At 59.9% G+C, this 19,095-nt stretch overlaps 1 protein-coding gene across 5 annotated transcripts; it reads left to right on the top strand.

Moving 5' to 3' along the window:
* The first annotated feature begins 137 nt into the window (after window positions 1-137).
* On the top strand, window positions 138-19,092 carry ABCB8 (ATP binding cassette subfamily B member 8). Of its 5 annotated transcripts, XR_005021300.1 has the most exons (18): window positions 142-798; window positions 4,406-4,718; window positions 5,054-5,209; window positions 5,286-5,380; window positions 5,530-5,635; window positions 6,508-6,669; window positions 6,770-6,855; window positions 6,981-7,078; window positions 7,515-7,620; window positions 10,852-10,885; window positions 11,103-11,239; window positions 11,434-11,528; window positions 11,674-11,807; window positions 12,518-12,665; window positions 14,073-14,323; window positions 15,000-15,128; window positions 17,160-17,417; window positions 18,816-18,902. XR_005021300.1 is itself a non-coding variant. In XM_036864224.1 (17 exons), exons 1-16 carry the CDS (start codon window positions 566-568, stop codon window positions 15,123-15,125), a joined length of 2,280 nt encoding a protein of 759 aa, XP_036720119.1. In that variant the 5' UTR covers window positions 142-565; the 3' UTR covers window positions 15,126-15,128; window positions 18,816-18,885. The 5 variants fall into 5 exon arrangements, 4 of the variants coding, with proteins under 4 accessions (XP_036720116.1, XP_036720119.1, XP_036720118.1 ...); XM_036864224.1 differs by lacking the exon at window positions 17,160-17,417 and having other exon boundaries at window positions 18,816-18,885; XM_036864223.1 differs by lacking the exon at window positions 18,816-18,902 and having other exon boundaries at window positions 17,160-17,512.
* Window positions 19,093-19,095: the final 3 nt, after the last annotated feature.

Raw genomic sequence — 19,095 nt, 5'->3', positions numbered from 1 at the left:
AAGAGCGAAACAGAAGTGTAAGAGCTGTGCGGTGCCAGCTTCAGGCACAGTCAGCCTAACTGCGGTAGGAAGGCATCTGTGGGGGAGATGGATCTAGGGTCGCGCCAGCGGTTCTAAACCATTGAGTAGGGGCAGCTTATCAGAATCACCAGGGTTTTTTTCCCCCCAAATATATGTGGCTGCCGTCCCCGGAGCTCTGACTCGCCTAGGAGAGCGGGGTGGGTGGCAAAGCACGTGCACATGTTTTGAAAAAACTCCAAACGATTTTTGTCCCTCAGTCGCCCAGAACCAGCGGTCTACACTCCCTGGAGACTCCGGAACATCTAGAGTCCGCCGGGAGCACCCATAAGAGAATGACCCGGAGGTCAGCAGCTGACGCGTTACTATGGATACCCCAGGGCGGGGGGACGCACTCTGCACACCCTCAAAACGTCACCCCATAGCCGACTCGGCCGGCCGGCACAGGGCAGGGCCCGCCCGGAACTGGGGGCGGGAGACAGGCGGCTCTCTGCAATCACAGTTCCAGAAGGGGGGCTAACAAGGTTTTCTCCAATCACAGCTTGCAATGAAATTGATGCTTCTTTCCACCAATCATCGCCGAGTCGCGAGGGGGTTGTCGGGATGGGGACCGGAGCCAACATGGAACCGTCAGTGGAGTAAGGGTGAAGCTGCCGTTGCCGGCTGCTCCTGTTCTCCCCCCACCATGTTGGTGCACTTATTTCGGGTCGGGATTCGGGGTAGCCCCGTCCCAGGCAAGCCGCTACTACCCCTCCGCTTCCAGACATTCTCGGCCGTCAGGTAAAAAGGGACAAACCTACTGGGAGCGCGGGCCATTGAGCCGCCGGCAGGGCGTGGGGACCGCCGGGAGATGGAGTCCCGGGCTCGCGCAAGGCCTGCTGGGAGTTGTAGGCCGGCCCGGCCCGGGGTTGAATGTCACTCCCCCGGGGATTGGCCTCAATTATTTACTGGGAGACCCAGGTGCCAGCAGGAAGCTCGGCGCGTCTGTATCTGCGTGTGGGCTGGACGGAGGGGGCGCTCTGGCCGGTGACCACGCTAGGTCTCCTCCCCACCAGTGGGCGCCGTGCTGCACAGGTGTCGGGCCCCCGTTTCCGGCCCCAGTCCTCGTTCTTGGAATTGGTCTGGCGATGTGGACAAAAATTATTAGTGTCCAGAGACATTTAGTATTGCTGTTGTTCCAAAGATTCAGTGTGAACTGAACAAAAATGGTTCCTAAATCGGGATACTCTCAGCAGAGATAGTCAATTTGGTAACGCGTATGTATGTGTTCTTGTATGGTCTACACACGGTGGTCTCGAGAGAAAGACACAGGTGGGAAACGAACATGTACCCTGAAACTGCCACTCCGCTGTAAATGCTTTATGAGAAGCGACTGATTCCTTTCTAATCCTGGAGTGAAGAACCCGAGAGCCAGGCAGGCAGCAGATTCGTAGGGGCGGGTGGATGTGGACTTGTGTCCTTTGGAAAACCCATCTGACTGATGGAGGGCGAGATGGGCGGAGCTGCAGTTAGAAGTACCGGTGCTGGGAAGTAATCCGCCAGTTCTTGGCAGTGACCAAGCACTGCTTAGACCTTAGTTTGGAGAAGATGAGAAAAGTTGGAAAGTGGCCATGGTAAATTATTAAAAGGCTTGAAAACAGTCCTTAGGAAAAGAGTAAGGGTGTCGATGTTTTTTAACTAGAGCGAAACTCCAGTAAAGACATCAAACAATGTTTTAGTATTTGTGTGTTCATAGTGTAGGGTTTTTAAAACGTCAGGTCACAACACAATAGATCATAAAGTGAATTTAGTGAGTCTGAATCATTTAAAAGTGAATATAATGGAATACATGTTAAAAACAAAGTAGGGGGACTTCTCTGGTGGCGCAGTGGTTAAGAATCCGCCTGCCAATGCAGGAGATATGGGTTCGATCCCTGGTCCGGAAAGATCCCACATGCCGCGGAGCAACTAAGCCCCTGCACCACAATTACTGAGCCTGCACTCTAGAGCCCATGAGCTACAACTACTGAGCCCACGTGCCACAACTCCTAAAGCCCGCACGCCTAGAGCCCATGCTCCGCAACAAGAGAAGCCACCTCAATGAGAAGCCTGCGCAGCACAAGGAAGAGTAACCCCCCGCTCGCCTCAGCTAGAGAAAGCCCACACACAGCAACGAAGACCCAATGCAGCCAAAAATAAATGAATCAATTAATTTTAAAAATTAGGGAGGGAATTCCCTGGTGGTCCAGTGGTTAGGACTTGGCGCTTTCGCTGCTGGGGCCCAGGTTTAATCCTTGGTGGGGAAACTAAGAACCCACAAGCCGCACAGGACAGCCAAAAAAAAAATGAGGGGAAGTATTGTTTCTTGAAGCATTTCAGTTTTCTGTGACGTTGTGCTGGATCGCAACGTAAAACATATTTGTTACTGTTATCCACAGTAAGTCTAAAACCTTGCAAACACTGCAGCAGCGAGTCAGGGCAGATTGTTCTGCATTTCTAATGAGAGCATGTGCTCAACAAACATAACCATTCGCTGAACACTGATATGTTCTGCTAAGAGCTCTGCTAAGAGCTCTGCTAAGTGCTGGGGATACAGTGGTGAATAAGATAGGGCTTCCCGCCATCAAGGAATATATGGTCTAATGGGGAAGAGGGGCATTTACACAGGGCAGAAAGACATTGAGCTTCTCCGTTTATATTTTGGATAGATATAAAGTACACAGTGGAAGACAGGCAGGTGGATGGGGTCGGGGGAGGTGTAATATAGAGGTGGCAAGAAACCAAGGCCTCCCTGAAACAAGGAAGGATGAGATGGAGTGTGCAGTTAGGAGGGTCTGGAAATATGAAAGACCATCATAGTAAAGAAGAAACCTTTCATCTATTTGTTTTTTAAAAGCCTCTCTTCATCAATAATCTCATTTGCATCTTTGATCGTCCTACCATATACTCTTGGCCAGATAATTTATGCTTCTAACAGCCCTCCCTATAGCCACTCCTGTCCTTCTCCAGCTCACTCCGCTCTGCTATGATCTTTAAAATGCAATTATGGGGACCTCCCTGGTGGTGCAGTGGTTAAGAATCTGCCTGCCAATGCAGGGGACACGGGTTCAATCCCTGGTCCGGGAAGATCCTACATGCTGCGGAGCAGCTAAGCCTGTGAGCCACAACTACTGAAGCCCGCGCACCTAGAGCCCGTGTTCTGCAACAAGGGAAGCCACTGCGATGAGAAGCCCGCGCACTGCAAGGAAGAGTAGCCCCCGCTCGCAGCAGTGAAGACCCAACACAGCCAAAAATAAATTAAATAAATAAATTTTTTTAAAAATTTTTTTAAATTAAAAAAAATGCAATTATGATTATGGTCCTCGTTGCCCTCTCAAGCCCAGGTGTTTTAAAAGGATGGTAATGACTCCCCCCACCCCACCCCCACCCTCCAGCCTCAGCAAGCTTTGTCGTTAGTTGTTTGTATCACACGCACACTAAAGCTTAACTACCACAGGGTAGTTACTTGGTCTGTACTGTTCGCCTCCTCTTCCTGTTCCTCAGAGCAGAGCACTGGTGCACAGTAGGCTGGCGGCCCTACGTTGCCATCTACAGGTACCGAAACTGCAGGAAAGGGGTGATCTTGGCCTATCCAAGATGACAAGATACGTTATTTGGATTTTATTTCTTTTTCTTCCTTCAGCTGACAGAGAGGGAGTCTGTCACCCTTTCCTTCCTTGCGTTGTCACATAAGCACTCAAGGCCAGGAAGGAGACAGGGCGATGGGATATATAATAAGCTTCCGACCAGTGGTCAGAGACTTGGGTCCAGTCCTGGCCCTGCCACACATAACCTTGGGCTCATCACACATGGCAGCAGAGGATGAGCCTGGACTCTGGAGTCAGACAGCAGGATTCCTCTCTTGTCCGAGTTCTGCTGCTTGGGGACAAATGATTTCAGCTCTCAGCCCTGCAGGATTTTTTCATCTATCAAGTGAGAATACTGGCATCTCCCTCCCAGGGATGTGAGGATCAAACAGAGAGGACTGATGACTTGGCGAGGCGGGGGGCACTGTCCGCTCTGAGCTGCATTCACTGGGAACTTCCGTGTTCTCCACTGTAAGAGGAGTGCCGTCCAGCTCTGAGGTCCTGTGATTCTGAGCGAGCAGGGGCTGGACATGGTCACTGGCTAGGGCCCGCCGTCTGAGAGACGAGCCAGGGAGAACACCTCTACCACTCGATTGCTTTCCACCGGGCGTGTTCATCTCAGAAACCAAGGTTGCTTAAGAGCCGCCCTGAGAAGGGCAGGGCGGGCCTTCGGGAGAGGGGCTGCTGCTCTCCAGAGGGCGGAGCCGAGAGCTCGGCCGCTTTGTTGTTCAGCTGAGGGCCAGCTGGGCCCTCGAGCCCTCAGTGCCGTTCTCTCCCTGCAGGTCCCGCGATGGCCGCCCCAGCTCCTGCCTCCTCGGGGCCGTGGCCCGGCTGCGGGCCCAGCTCCGGGCCCGCCTCCCTCGGGCCCCCCCAGCTCCCGGCCGCAGCCCCTCTGCCTGGCGCTGGGTTGGGGCAGTCCTGCTGGGCCCCGTGGTCCTGAGTAAGTGCCCCCGCCGCGGCCTTGTGGCCCTCTGTGAGGCAGAAGCGGCCCCTCCGGCCCGCTCCGGACCCGGTGTCGTGGAGCCCCGCTTCAACTGGAAGCTCTTCTGGCAGTTTCTACGCCCCCATCTGCTGGTCCTGGGGGCAGCCGTCGTGGTGAGGTCTTCTCCCGCCCCACCCCACGCCGGGGACAGGGAAGAATCCAGCCAGGGGTTCGCGGAAGCCCCAGCCAGAGCCGCCTAGGGACAGCTTTCCTGCCTGGCCGAATCTCAGAGGAGACCTCGGGAAGCAGCGGTGCTGGGGGTCACCAGGAGGACCTGCACAGGGCAGCTGGGTGAACAGGGTCCAGGGGTCCCCGGGGGCTGGCAGCTGGGCTTTAACTCTCCGAGAGACACAGGAGCCCCCAGAGCATGGGCAGTAGTGGGAGAGGAAGGGCCAGGGGTAGGGAAGAGCATGGTCCCCCTGTAAACATCTGTCTCCCACCCCCGAAGCTGGCACTGGGCGCAGCACTGGTGAACGTGCAGATCCCGCTGCTGCTGGGTCAGCTGGTGGAGATCGTGGCCAAGTACACGAGGGACCACGTGGGCAGCTTCCTGACGGAGTCCCGGAGCCTCGGCACCCACCTGCTCATCCTCTACGGCCTCCAGGTACAGCAGAAGGGAGGGCCCGGGGGCCTCCAGAGGAGCCGCGCGGGCGCCCCTCAGAGCCTGGCCTCTCTTCCAGGGCCTGCTGACCTTCGGGTACCTGGTGCTGCTGTCCCGCGTCGGCGAGCGCGTGGCCGCGGACATGCGGAGGGCCCTCTTCAGCAACCTGCTCCGGTACTTCCAGCCTCGGGCCGTGGGGTGCAGTGGTGGCGGGGACCAAGGGGCCCTCGGGGGCTCTGGGTGAATGTCTAGGGGCGGGGCCTCATCCTGAGGTCGTGTCTCCCTCTTCTCCCCCACCCGCTGCCCCCGTGTCCCACCGCCAGACAAGACATTGCTTTCTTCGATGCTAAAAAGACAGGGCAGCTGGTAAGCCGATTGACGACTGACGTGCAGGAGTTTAAATCATCCTTCAAACTCGTCGTCTCCCAGGTCAGCGCCCAGGTCCCCCCACGCTCCCTCACACGCGCACGCTCCCTAGTGCGGATGCAGCAGGCCGGTCCTGCCCAGCCCCCGCCCCGCCCCACCCTTGGGCCCTGCGCCCAGGCTCACCCCGAAGCGAGAAGCCTGCTGTCTGGTGAGGGTGTGGGTGAGGGAAGAGGGAAGTTCACAGCAGGGAGGAGCCACGGCAGCGTCCAAGGTCAGGACAGGCTGTTTCTCTCCTGTTCTGAAATCCTACCTCCCCGGAAAACCTTCCCAAGAAGGAAGGCTCAGACAAGAGCCTTTCCTGACCCAGCTTGCCCAGAGCAGAATCACCACCTTGCCCCCGGAATGCCTGGCACGCTGACAGGAGAGGGAGCGATGGCTTTCTGCTCTATTCCTGATGTCCTCTCCTCTTCCCCCCACGTTGTCACTGACCCCTAGCCGTCCCTGGGCGGCATCACCAGGCAATTCTCTCTTTTTTTATTTTTTGGCCGCGCCTCATAGCTTGTGGGATCTTAGTTCCCCGACCAGGGGTTGAACCCGAGCCCCACAGTGAAAGCACCAAGTCCTAACCACTGGACGGCCAGGGAATTCCCCAGGCGATTCTCCTTCTGTTCAGTTTCTAGAGCAGAAGAGAATGAAAGTGGGATTTGTCCAGGGGGGGGACGCCTTGGTCCGCAGGCGTTCTCACCCCGCCCCTTCATGCCAGCTCATCAGGAAGGGGTTACGCTCTGTGACCAGTGGACTGTCGGTTGGCCTCCCGGGGGTCGGACCGATGGCCTTGGCCTTGTGAGTGGAGAGCTAGCTGTAGCCAGCTGACTCTTGCTAAGCCCCCCACGTCACGTTGCTGATGCCAGACAGCCTTCCTCTCCACTCCCCAGGGGCTGCGAAGCTGCACGCAGGTGGCCGGCTGCCTGGTGACCCTGTCCATGCTCTCCACGCGCCTCACCCTGCTGCTGATGGTGGCCACGCCTGCCCTGATGGGCGCCGGCACCCTGATGGGCTCAGCTCTCAGAAAATTGTCTCGCCAGTGTCAGGAGCAGGTACCAGAATTCCCGCCCGTCCTCCTCCTCTCTGCCCTGTACTCCTCTGTCACCCCTCCCTGTCTCCATCCTGGCTCCCTGGCTCCTGGACTCCTCGCAGGTCGCCAGGGCGACGGCTGTGGCAGATGAGGCCCTGGGCAACGTCCGGACCGTGCGAGCCTTCGCCATGGAGCAGCGGGAAGAGGAGTGAGTGCCGGGCAGGGCTGGAGCCCAGAGCGGTGGCAGGGGGGCGGCCTCCCCAGATGCACCTCCCCCCGCCCCGCGTCCCAGCCTGCCTGCTTCCTGAGGGCTGGGCTCGGCTTCTGTCGCAGACTCTATGGAGCGGAGCTGGGGGGGTCCCGCTGTAAGGCGGAGGAGCTGGGCAGAGGCATCGCCTTGTTCCAGGGGCTCTCCAGTATCGCCTTCAACTGTGAGTGAGCGAGGACCCGCCGGGGGACCTGGGCTGTGGCTTGGGCTGAGCTCGGAGGAGCGAAGGACGGGCCCCAGCAGGGCGGGCGACGGGCAGCTCTCCACCTGCCCGAGGTCCTTCACGTGTCTCTCGAGGGCCATTCAGCTGGTCTACGGAGGCTGCTGTCGCCGGCAGGCAGTGGGCAGGGAGGCCCAGTGTCACAGCCGAGCCGTGTACAGCGCGCTGCTGGGCCGCCCCCGAGGGAGCCGTGGAGGTGCCCCCAACCCACTCGTTGCCAGATGACGAGACAGAGGCAGAGACCAGTCAAGTGACTTACCTAAATTCCAGTCAGCTGGGAGCACCGCAGGGACTGCCAGAGGGGACCAACACGTGGGCCAGGCTCTGTCCTCCGCCCTCCGCTGCTTCCTCCTTGAACCCCTGTCCTTGCCCCACTCAGGCATGGTCTTGGGCACCCTGTGTATCGGGGGCTCCCTCGTGGCCGGACAGCAGCTGACGGGGGGAGACCTCATGTCCTTCCTGGTGGCCTCGCAGACAGTGCAGAGGTGAGTGTGGGGCCGTTCCCTTTCCTAAGGGGCGCAGCTGGGCCAGGGGCCGGGGGTGCCAGTCTGCTGCGGGGACAGCTACCGGGTCCCCCGGCGAAGCTCAGGGCTGGGGATGGGGAGCCCGTGCGTTCGTCCAGAGCCCACTCGGGGCTCCCAGCAGCCCCTGCATCCTAACTCGCTGACCGTACACTTAGAAACGCAGTTGCCACCTTCACCTTCCAGACAGTTCTTCGATGAGCCTTTTTTTTTTCTTTTTTCTTTTCTTTTTTTCGGCCACACCGCATGACATGCGAGATCTTAGTCCCCCGACCAGGGATCAAACCCATGCCCCCTGCAGTGGAAGCGCGGAGTCTTAACCACTGGACCGCCAGGGAAGTCCCAAGCCTTTTTTTTTTTTTTTTTTTTTTGTGGCTGCGTTGGGTTTTCATTGCTGAGTGGGAGCTACTCTTAGTTGCAGTTCACAGGCTTCTCATTGCTGTGGCTTCTCTTGTTGTGGAGCACGGGCTCTAGGCGCGTGGGCTTCAGTAGTTGCGGCACGCAGGCTCAGTAGTTGTGGCTCACAGGCTCTAGAGCGCAGGCTCAGTAGTTGTGGCGCACAGACTTAGTTGCTCCGTGGCATGTGGGATCTTCCCAGACCAGGGCTCGAACCCGTGTCCCCTGCATTGGCAGGCAGATTCTTAACCACTGTGCCACCAGGGAAATCCCCCAAGGCTTTTTAAAAAATTTTTTGTAAAATACACATAACAGAATTTACCTTCTTAACTGTGTTTAAGTACACAGTTTTTGGTGGTTTTTTTTTTTTTTTTTTTGGCCATGCCACACGGCGTGCAGGATCTTAGTTCCCTGACCAGGGATCGAACCTGCATCCCCTACAGTGGAAGCACAGAATCTTAACCACTGGACCACCAGGGAAGTCCCTAAGTACACAGTTTAGTAGCGTTATATACACTCACATCATTGTGCAGTCATCACCACTATCCATCTTCAGAATGTCTTCATTTTGCAAAACTTTAATGCTGCACCTATAGAACCCCCCTCCCCCCCCTCCCGCGGCCCCAGGCAACCCCCATTCTGCTTTCTGTCTCTGAATCTGTCTGCTCTAGGTCCTCATCTAGGTGGGATCATACGGTATCTGTCCCCTTGTGACGGGCGTATTTCACTGAGCATGACCTCGCCCAGGTTGAGCCACGTTGGAGCAGGTGTCAGAACTGCCTTCCTTTTTGAGGCTGAATAGGACTCCATGTATGGATAGGCCACCTTTGACACGCTTTTTAAGAGCTGGCCTCCCACCCTCTGCCTGACCTTCCCCTGCAGGTCCCACCCTGCTGGCTCACCGTGTCCATGGCTCCACTGGCCCCGTCTGCCCGCAGGCACCAGAGCTCCCCGCTGGCTCTGCCACACGAGTGCCCAGGGCAGGCCTCCTCCCCTCTCCTGTCCCTTCCAAGCTAAGTTCCTAGCAGCTTCTTCCGCTGTTTCTCCTCACTGTTTCCCCCCCATATACCAAAACACGTAAAACATAAATACACGTTAGATAAACAATGACAGTAAACATGATAGAATAGATAATTGAAGAGTGAAGACCTGTGTTACCAACCAACCACGTCCAGAAGATAGAACGTCAGCTCAGACGCCCCTCTGGGTCCCTTCTTCGTCATTCCCAGTGCCGATGGTCGTCGTGTCGTGGCTCTTCCCCGTGTGTTACCACCTGTGTCAGTGTCAGCCGTTTCTTCCAGAATCCCTCACCATCGGCCTTCTTATTATTGTCCTGGGCAGAGTGGCGCTAAGCCGGAGGCAGGCAGGTAGAAAAGACTCCCTTTCTCAGCCCCAGACCCAGCATTCCCCAGAGACCAGATGCCACCCGTGTCTGCTCAGTGCTTCCTAATCTGGGCCCATTCAGACCCTCCCTGGTCCTGGGCAGCCTCAGCCCTCCTTCCCGGAGGCCCAGGAACTGATCCCTGGTGGCCTTGGCACTAAGAGGGTCTGGCTGTACTGAGGTGGAACTTGGGCCGCCCCCTGCTGCCCCTCCCCCAGTGCTGACCTGGACGAACACCACTGGCTCCCTTCACGGTCACCCCACCGTGCTCCACGGGGCAGGGGCAGAAAGCCTCCCCCGGCGGAGGGCAGCCATTCGTCCCAGGCCTGGCTCCGCTCCCTCAGACGCGCCTTGCCCTGGGCCCCTCCCCTTTATGGCCTGCGTCCGGACCCTTTCCTCTCCTCCCCGCTGCACTGCCTAGCCAGTTGGCAGAGCTGTGTCACAGACTTCAGAAAGCCTGTCTCGCAGGCTGCTAGGTGCTAGGTGGGGCGGCTTCCCCAGCCACGGGCCTCAGGCGCAGACTAACTTGCTGTCCTGCCTCTTCCTTCTCGGGAGGTTCTCCGGGCCGGTTCCTTGCGGGCTCCTCCCCCCTCCCCCACCCCCGGTGCTGGGAGAAGTGAGATCCTGGGGAGTCAGTCTTGCCTCTTCTTCTCTTCGAGAAGAACCCGCATGCACAATCGGAGACGCACAGTCACGGGCTGGCCTGGCCCGTGACTAAGCCGGGGGCTGGTGACTCAGGAGCAGTGACTCACCTTCCTCCCAGCAGCCGGCAGCCCCGCACGGCGACGAGGAGGCGACCCACCGTCTGGACAGATAGACACTTGCCCCTCCGCTCACACAGGGTGGAGCCCGTGATGACATGTCTTGAGGGAATTTTGTCTGGGGTCCCCCCAGAGTTCCCCCTGTGGTCCAATGTCTTCTGTTTCCTTCTTTCTCTAGAAGGAGTAACATGGTTTTTTCCACCTTCATTAACCCTTGCTTCCCCCGGGAGTGGACAGCGCTAGGTCTGACCCCCTTGGTGGGCCTCACAGCCCCTCCCTGCAGGCTGCGGGCAGCGTGGAGTCCAGCCCCACTGCGCCCTGCGCCCTGCACCCTGCGCCTGCCTTCCCTGTTTCCTCCCTGGAGCCCGGCCATCAGGTAGCTGATGACTGTCAGCCGCATCCGGGGCAGGAGGGAACGTGGCTCTGAAAGGGGAAGTTACTTGCCAGGTGACCTCCCGAGGGGTGCCGGATCCCAGGGCTCCTAAGGCCCCAGGTTTCGGGAATTACCTCTGCATTTGGCTTCCAGCCGCCTGTTTCCTCGCCTCACCCAACACGTCCCCCACGTGGCTGAGACCCAGACCTGCCCCTCTGGCGCCGGCCCGCCTTCTCTCAGGCTCTCCTCATCCCCCTCTTTCAACACTCCTCTTTTACTCGCAGGTCCATGGCCAACCTCTCTGTCCTGTTTGGTCAGGTGAGTGGCAGAGTTGGGTGGGTCCAAGGATGTGGACACAGCACCTGGGCTGGAGTCCCGTCAGCCACTGACGTCACTTGTGTGCCGTGGGAATTGGGTGTCGGGCGGAGGGGATACCACAAGCCCCTCCCCCGCCGCCAAGTGGGAGTCCAGAAGATGCTGCCCATTCCCTGGGACCCCATGCCTCCCTCACGCAGACTTTAACCCCCCTCCCCAGGTGGTGCGGGGGCTCAGCGCAGGCACCCGGGTCTTCGAGTACATGACCCTGAGCCCGTGCATCCCGCTGTCCGGGGGCCACTGCATCCCCAGGGAGCACCTGCGCGGCTCCATCACCTTTCACAACGTCTGCTTCAGGTCAGCATCAGTGGCGGGCGCAGGGGTAGTTCTCTCCGGGTTGAGGGCGGGAGAGGGAGCCTGTCTGGGGACCTGTGGGTCAATGTCTCCCTCTAAGTAAGCCCCCCTCGGGGGTGCAGGGAGACTTTGGGAGGGACCCGGGCAACAAGGGGCCAGGAACCCGGTCTGACTGAGGGTCTCTTGGCTCCTCCCAGCTACCCCTGCCGCCCTGGCTTCCACGTGCTCAGAGACTTCACCCTCACGCTGCCCCCGGGCAAGATCGTGGCCCTGGTGGGCCAGTCCGGGGGAGGTAAGAGGAGCCTGCCACCCTCCCACCTGTGACTTCTCCCTGTGGGAGCCACTCAGTGTGGAAGGAGGGGCCCCTCCACTGCCACCGGGGGCGTCCCTCTCCCGGAACACACTCCAGAAACCCATGCCCCCTCCCGAACCTCCAGGAAAGACCACCGTGGCTTCCCTGCTTGAGCGCTTCTACGACCCCACGGCGGGCACGGTGACGCTGGATGGGCGGGACCTGCGCACCCTCGACCCCTCCTGGCTCCGGGGTCAGGTCATCGGCTTCATCAGCCAGGTGCCTGCTTCCCTCAGTCCCTGCGGCCTGGGCCCCTTCCCCTTCCCAGCCCCGTCACCTGCTGCCCTCCTGGGGGCACTGGGGGGCGAGCTGGCTCTCTTTCACTGGTCCCCAGCATTCACTGGGGTCCCAGCGACTGCAGCTCTGCCCTTGGAACTCTGTTCCTCAACGTAAAAGGTCTAAGCAGGTGGAAATGGGGTTGCCGTTTTAGGATCCCTGGGTTCTGTGGTGTCCAAAAGGTCTGGACACCACACGGTGTTGCCGGGCACTGCTGGTGGCTCACCCACCCACTAAGCAAGGCCCCGCAGCCCCGCTCTGAAGCTCTCAGCCCCACTGCTTTCCCAGCGAGGGTCCACCTCCCCCCACCCCCCAAGTGTGGATAGAGGGCGCCCTTTTGGCAGGAGAAAGCCAAATTGTAAAACCCTTCCCTGCCCATCTCCCCAGAGAGGGGGGACCCTGCCGGGCCAGCTGGCCTTGCTCTCCCAGCCGCCTTCCCGCTCCCCTTCCCGAGGGGCTCCGTGCCATGCAGGAGCTCGGCTTCTCCCCGCTTTGATGGACCTCTCTGTCTGTGTTTGACCTGTAACTTTGAACTGCCCCTACCTGCCCTCCAAGTGGTCCTGTTCTGGCCGAAACAGCCTCTCCTGATGCGCCCCTCAGGGGTTCAGGGCAAAATCAATGTTTCCGATGGACCCTCCACCTCCCACCCCCAGGAGCCAGTCCTGTTCGGAACAACGATCATGGAGAACATCCGTTTCGGGAAGCTGGACGCCTCTGACGAAGAGGTTTACGCAGCTGCCCGGGAAGCCAACGCACATGAGTTCATCACCAGCTTCCCCGAGGGCTACAACACCGTCGTGGGTGAGTTCAGAGAAAGCATCCTGCTGGGGTCCGCGGGGCCCACGTGCAAGGCTGGGATCCGGGGGGCAGGAACACAGTCACGGCATCGGGGAAGACCAGACAACAACCATGGCCGAGTGGGTCAGAGACGACTCTGTGGGGACAGGGGAGACGGGGCCCATGCAGTTCAGGCACAAGCAGGCTGCAGGGACGGGAGCGTGACGGAGGGCAGGGGCACGAGTGCTCCGTGACGTGGGGACTCTTCAGAGCTCACCACGTCAGCTCCCAAGACCTGACCAGAAGCAAGGGGGTGTTACCTCCTTGTAATTGTTTATCCTTCTGTATCCTTTTATCCTTCAACGAAAGGTGCTCCCCCTGGTTATCCATAGGGATGGATTTGGTTGAGCAAGTCTGTCTTCCGACTTACCCAGGAGAGGGCTCTGGTGGTTCTGGAACATTGCAATACTGTAGCATCACGCTGGAGTCTTCATAGTGCGGCTTGCACTTTGTGTGTTCATCTCAGAGGTCTTTTTTTTCAGCCTGTGGGCTCATGTTTATCGTCCAGAGTCTCTTGGCTCTGTTGCAGAATGTTCCAGCATATCTCACGGCACAGGCATATCCAAGGTTCTCAAATCTTCTCGAAACCTAGTCCTGAGTCTGGCTGAGCTTAGCCTTCAGAGTGGTGCCCCCTCTGTGGGTAGCCGTCCTTCGTGTCCCGTGTTACTCACTGCTCGGATTCCTGTGGACCCCGCCCTGACTGGGAGCCGGGCCCACTCCTCTCGGGCACGCTCCTTGTACCCCCGACCCAGTGCACTCGCGGGCTTGTCCGGGGCTGCAGCCTGCCCTCCCGCTCTGTGACTGCAGAGTCACCTGAGGCTCTTTTTGGCAACCACGCTGCCACCTCTGCTGTTCTCTGTGGGCATTTTGGACCCCAGATATGGTCTTCCCAGAATGCCCAGGTGGGTTTTGAATCCCACTGTTCTGCCACCCCCTACCCCACCGCAGGAGTCACATCTGGATCCTGGATGCCCCCACAGCAGCAGAGACCCCGGAGGCCAGGAGAAGGCGGCTAGCGCTGCTGGGCCAGGGCGGGGGGTGGGACCCAGGCCCGTCATGGCTCCGAGCCCCTGCCCTGGTGCATGGGTGGAGCCCAGCAACACCTCTGGGCATCACTGAGCCCCGTTGCGTGTGCGACCCCTGTCATCGTGTGAGCGCGTGTGCACGTTTGCACGGGGATACGGGATCGGGTTGCTGCCAGGCGTCACCCCTGCCCTCAGAGAGGCAGGACGGATGTGCACGGGGCCAGGGCAGGGCCCTGAGGGGCCAGATGGGAAGTGCCAGGCGGCCCCGGTGACCATCTGCAGGGCCGCTCCCAAGTGCAGAGCTGAGCGCCACTTCAGGCCCCCGCCCTATCCCCTTCCTCCCCAGGCGAGCGGGGTGCAACCCTGTCTGGTGGCCAGAAGCAGCGCCTGGCCATCGCCCGAGCCCTCGTCAAGCAGCCCTCAGTGCTGATCCTGGATGAGGCGACCAGCGCACTGGACTCGGAGTCTGAGAGGCTTGTGCAGGAGGCCCTGGACCGCGCCAGTGCCGGCCGCACCGTGCTGGTCATCGCCCACCGGCTCAGCACCGTGCGTGGGGCCCACCAGATCGTCGTCCTGGCCCACGGCCGGGTCTGCGAGGTCAGCTGGGGCCCCGGGAGCAGGGCGGTGGGCTGGCACGGCTTCAGCCACGGACACAGCGGAACGGGTGGCTCAGCCGGGCTGTGTGAGGGTCTGGCCTGGCCCTGGGCCTGGGGCTCATAGTCTGAAAGCAGCACCCGTGTGGATTCAGGAGTTCTGCCCTTAGATAAGCCCTGGCCTCTCGGGGCCCCAGCTTCTTCCTCTGTCCCCTGGGGCGGGGCGGTGAGTAGAGCTGCAGCGTGGCTCCCAGGGTCAAAGGGGAAAGTTCTCGGAGAGGCGTTCGCTGCTGCGGGAGGGGCCCAGGGGCTGAGGCACAGAAGAGGCCGCACCAGGGACCCTGATCAGGGCCCAGGCAGGAGCAGCACCCCAGAGGCTGGGCCTGCAGCAGGGCTCGGGGGCTGTATGGGGCCCGGCTCACAGCCCCCTGGCCACTCGCACTGGGCCCTGTAAGAAAGACAGGGGCACCCAGATGCTCTTCCACGATCCAGCTAAGCTGACAAATGCAGATGCGCCAGTGGCGATCCGCAATCAGCTGTGCTTTGGTTTCACACTCTCCTCAGGACTGACAGTGGCTTAGGCGAAGCCGTGCCCAACGGCTCATGAGAAGCTGGCCCTCCGAGAGCTCTGAACTCCGAGCTGGGTTGGGGTGACCGTCTGCCCTCCTTCCTCTCTCCAGGTGGGGACCCATGAGGAGCTCCTAAAGAAGGGCAGGCTCTATTCGGAGCTCATCCGGAGACAGGCCCTAGATGCCCCGCCTCCGGAGACGCCCAGGGGCCCCGGGAAGCAGCACCCCAAGTCCTGAGAGGTCTGGTCACCGCCGAGCATCCGTGCCCAGGGCCAGGGCCCAGCTCGGGGGGGATCCCGGGGACCGAGCCCCCAGGAGGGCCAGCACGCTGGGGTGGGGGCCATTGCTCCCCCTGCTCGCAGCGAAAGCCGGGCCAGGCGCCGGGCTGGGAGGAGGTTGGGCGCGCTTCTCCTGCTGCTGCGCCCCTCCTGCCAGAGCTGAGAGTCCTTGGGCTGCACAGCGGGCCCCTGCTCTGTTCCCTTCCTCTGCCAAGCCCTCCCCGACCCCTCTCCCAACCCTGCCGAGTCTCCCCCTGTACCCGACAGGCTAAAGGTGTGCAGGCCGCAGCTGCAGGGAATTTTCACAAGTCAGCATCGGGGGTGGGAGCAGGGACTCACCCCAGGATTCGTCCCACACCCGCACCAGGACCTCAGCCTCCTCCACTGACTCCCGACAGGCCTCTCGGGGCCCTGCGAGAAGGCGCCCACCCGCTGAGCCAACCCTTCAAACCCTCAGCCCACATCTTGGGAACAACTTCCCTTCCTTCTCCTTGCTCCTTTACACAGTCCTTTCTCTAGATTTTGCCCTCCCCCCGTCTAAACGGGACGGGTGCCTAACAGGCCCCCTGGCTTTTGGGGAGGGAGGGAGGGGGCGGGCAGCTGTGGTCTGATCCACAAGAGGTTCTGCCCCGGCCCCGTGCGCCTCGAGCCCGTCACCTGGTGAGATTGTGGACCGCCACCCTCTATGTGAGGACACTTACCTCTGAAAGGGACAGAAGAGGACATGCACCCCAAACTCCAGCCACGGGGGACATTCAGTGCTAACAGTCACCACACCACTAAGGAGCAGCTGGTGCTAAGCTCCTTGGGCTGACAGTACAAAATCAGTCCGACAGGCAGCAGTCACTGCCAGACCAGCCTCCCGGCGTGGTCAGAGAGGCTCCCTGGAGCAGGTGGGACCAGAGCCTCACTTTGAAAGAGGATAGGCCAGCTGCCCGGGTGGCACAAGCCTGTGACTCCAAAGCTGTGAATGGGGTGGGGCTGGACCTTTGTCCGCTTCTGGGGACCTAAGAGCAGCCAGGGTTTGCCCCCAGCCCTGGTCAGCTCCTAGAACCGGGCACCCCTCCTGCTTTGGTTCTGCTCGTGTCACGTCCCACCAGGAAACCTTCCCCCTTCACAGCCACGTCTGGGCTGAGGACTCCATCATGAGTCCTGCGCCCTGGCTTGAGGAAGAGGGGCCGCCCGTGCTGGACCTTCAAGGCCAGCCAGACCTTTTGGATTTATCCCGTGGCACAGAAGGACGACGCCATGTTTCAGGGGTTGGCAGGAGGTGCAGGGGCAGCTGTGGCTGGAGGCCAGCCTGGAGGAGGCTACAGCGGCTCAGGTGTGAGTGCAGGAGCCGGGGTGAGAGTCCCCACAGCCTCTTCTGGGTGTGGTTTAGGACCAGGTGCTACTTTAGGGAAATATCCCTAAATATCCCAGGGCCAAAGCCACCCTGGTTTGATGCCCTGCTTTCTTACTGATGAGAGGTCGCACCCAAGGGCAGGCTCGGTCCGGGAAGCAGAGCACGGGCTAGCTCCGGGTTGCTTTGCCACTAAACGCCTCCCTAGTGAGGGCAGCCAAGGGCAGGCCTCAACTCCCCGGCCAAGTCCACACTGGCCTGCCTGGCCCCTCCCGGCCGAGGCCAGCTCGTGCTCTACCAGCACCAGCCGCAGCCTCCAGCCACCCAGACGTCTCCTGACACCAGATTCTAGGTCTCTCCTTAGCTCTGCAGGGTGGCCTCTCCAAATCCTGCCCCCCCCATCCCCTCTTTAGGGAAGTAGTGAGATCCATGGCGAGCCCTGAGCTGGAAGGCCCTGTGGTCAGCTGCACACTTGCTGTGTAGCCTTAACCTCAACCTTGGCTCCTGCAGCTATTCCACGCGGATCGTAAACCTAGCTGTGCTTAATTTCGAGAGCTTCTTTTAGTTTAATTAGGATAATCGGTGGTAAAGTACTTAGCCTCAGAAGCTGGTGACATCTGTGCAATAAACCATGTTATTCACTCCTTCAAGGTGTGTGTTCATTAAGCACCTGCTGTGTGCCGCCCTGTCTGCCGGGGTGGGGGGGATGAGGACATCCCTGCCCCCTTGAGGCCTGCGGCGGTCTCATCAGGAGGATGGACAGGAGGCCAGGCGATCACAGCGCGACGTGATCATGGTCAGTTGGCGAACTACGTTCCACTCACTGCCGAGAGCCCGTGGACCCTCGCCTGTAATGCTTTGTGGAAGGACACGGAGTAGAAATAAATTGCAGTAAATAAATTAGTGGAGGTAAATCTGCTTTCTCTCAGGCCTGCAGTGCAACTCCCAGCTCCACGGGGGCAGGTGAGCGTTTAACCAAACGCAGGGCTTGACGCCAGCAAGGAGCAGCCCTGACAGTCCTCCGCGACAGCTGCAGCGCTCAGCAGCTGCCTCCCGTCCCTTGTACCCTGGATTAGCAAGACACCCGAGTCCCGCTTGAGGCCTTGCAGACGGCAGCTCTGCCTTTTGGAGATGTCCGTTCTAGCCTCTGGGAGTCCTCCCCCGCCCGACCCAGCGTCTCCTCCGCATCGTCAGTCAAATGCCCCGGCTCTGCCCCCTCAAGGCCAGTGTTGCCATGCTGTGCTAGGCACTGTGGCCCAGGGCACTCCAGCCGGTTTGGGGGCAGCGTCTCTCCTCCTTTAGAAAAGCCCCCGTGCAAAACAGGCACACTCCATGTTACTGATGGGAGCGCACAGTGGTGTAATAACGCCTATGGTGGGGAATTTTGTGCTATCGAATTACCCATGCAGTTGCCTCTTCTTGACCCAGCAGTTCTATTTCTGGGAGTTTACGTCTGTACGATGCTACTGAGAGCACCACTGTTTGTAATGGAAGACTGGAAACCCCCAGTGCCCATCAACAGGGGTGTGGTTATATAAATGATGGTACATCCACATAAATGAAATGCTATGCCGCCATTTAGAAAATGAGGAAGTTTTCCAGGTACTGGATACCACATGGTCTCCAGAATATGTTGTCAAGTGAAAAAAGATGTGAAATCATAGGGCATCCATATTACCTGGTAGGGCGGCACACGGGCACCCGTGTTATACTTGAAGGGCGACAGGTGAGCCCACCGTCACCATCATTGTGGCAGAGGCCAGCCCCCCAGACACGAGGGCCTGAGCATGGGGAGGTGGGAGAGAGGGTCACTGGAGACAGACCACCTCTGGACTTGGGGCCGGAAGAGACCCTGGCACCCAGAGCAGGCCGGGACGCTGGGGGCTCAGAAAGAAGAGTCTGCTGGTGCCAACTTCCCACCACTTTCCAGCCTGGTCAGGAGCCAGCTCCGCTCTGCGAAAGAGCAGATGATCCCGCGTGAGGTTAGGGGGAAGGGAGGAGAGGGCAGAGGACGGGGACTGGGCCAAGGGTCAGCGACTGACCCTCAGGCCCAACATACAGGGGCCGCAGCTGGGAACCTAGAGGGCCCCGAGGGCACCCCCAGCCCCAATTGATCTCTTGGCTCCCCCCAAGCCTACCCCGGATTGCTGTGGTTTCCTGCTGGCGCCTCTGGTCTCCACAGCCAGGCCTCCCCCCACGACGCTGCACTAATGGCTCAGCCTGGGGCCCCAGAGACCTCCCCGCCCCCCAGGCTGCTCTGCCAGCCCCCTTACCCCCTCGCCGCTGAAACCCAATCTTCTGCCGCAGCTCTGGCTCAGCGGAGCAGCCTCCAGCAGAGCCGCCCTGCTTTCCACATCAGCTGCACCCTACCTGGTCTCAGCCTCGGAGCCCCCAGCCCAGCACCGCGCCCAGCAGAGCCACGGCCAGGTCCTGGAGGAGGCCGAGCTGGACCCGCCAGGCCAGTACCTCCCCACCCTCTCCTCTCCTGGCCGAGCACCCGCGTGACCCCTGCCTGACCCTCTGAACCCCCTCTCAGCCCCTCCAGTCCTCGGACTGACCCTCTCTCCTCCTCCTAAGCCTCTGTAGC

The sequence above is a fragment of the Balaenoptera musculus genome, chromosome 9 (genome assembly GCF_009873245.2).
Source record: "Balaenoptera musculus isolate JJ_BM4_2016_0621 chromosome 9, mBalMus1.pri.v3, whole genome shotgun sequence".
NCBI classification, from domain to species: Eukaryota; Metazoa; Chordata; class Mammalia; order Artiodactyla; family Balaenopteridae; genus Balaenoptera; species Balaenoptera musculus.
This window is presented reverse-complemented; position numbering and strand designations above follow the sequence as displayed.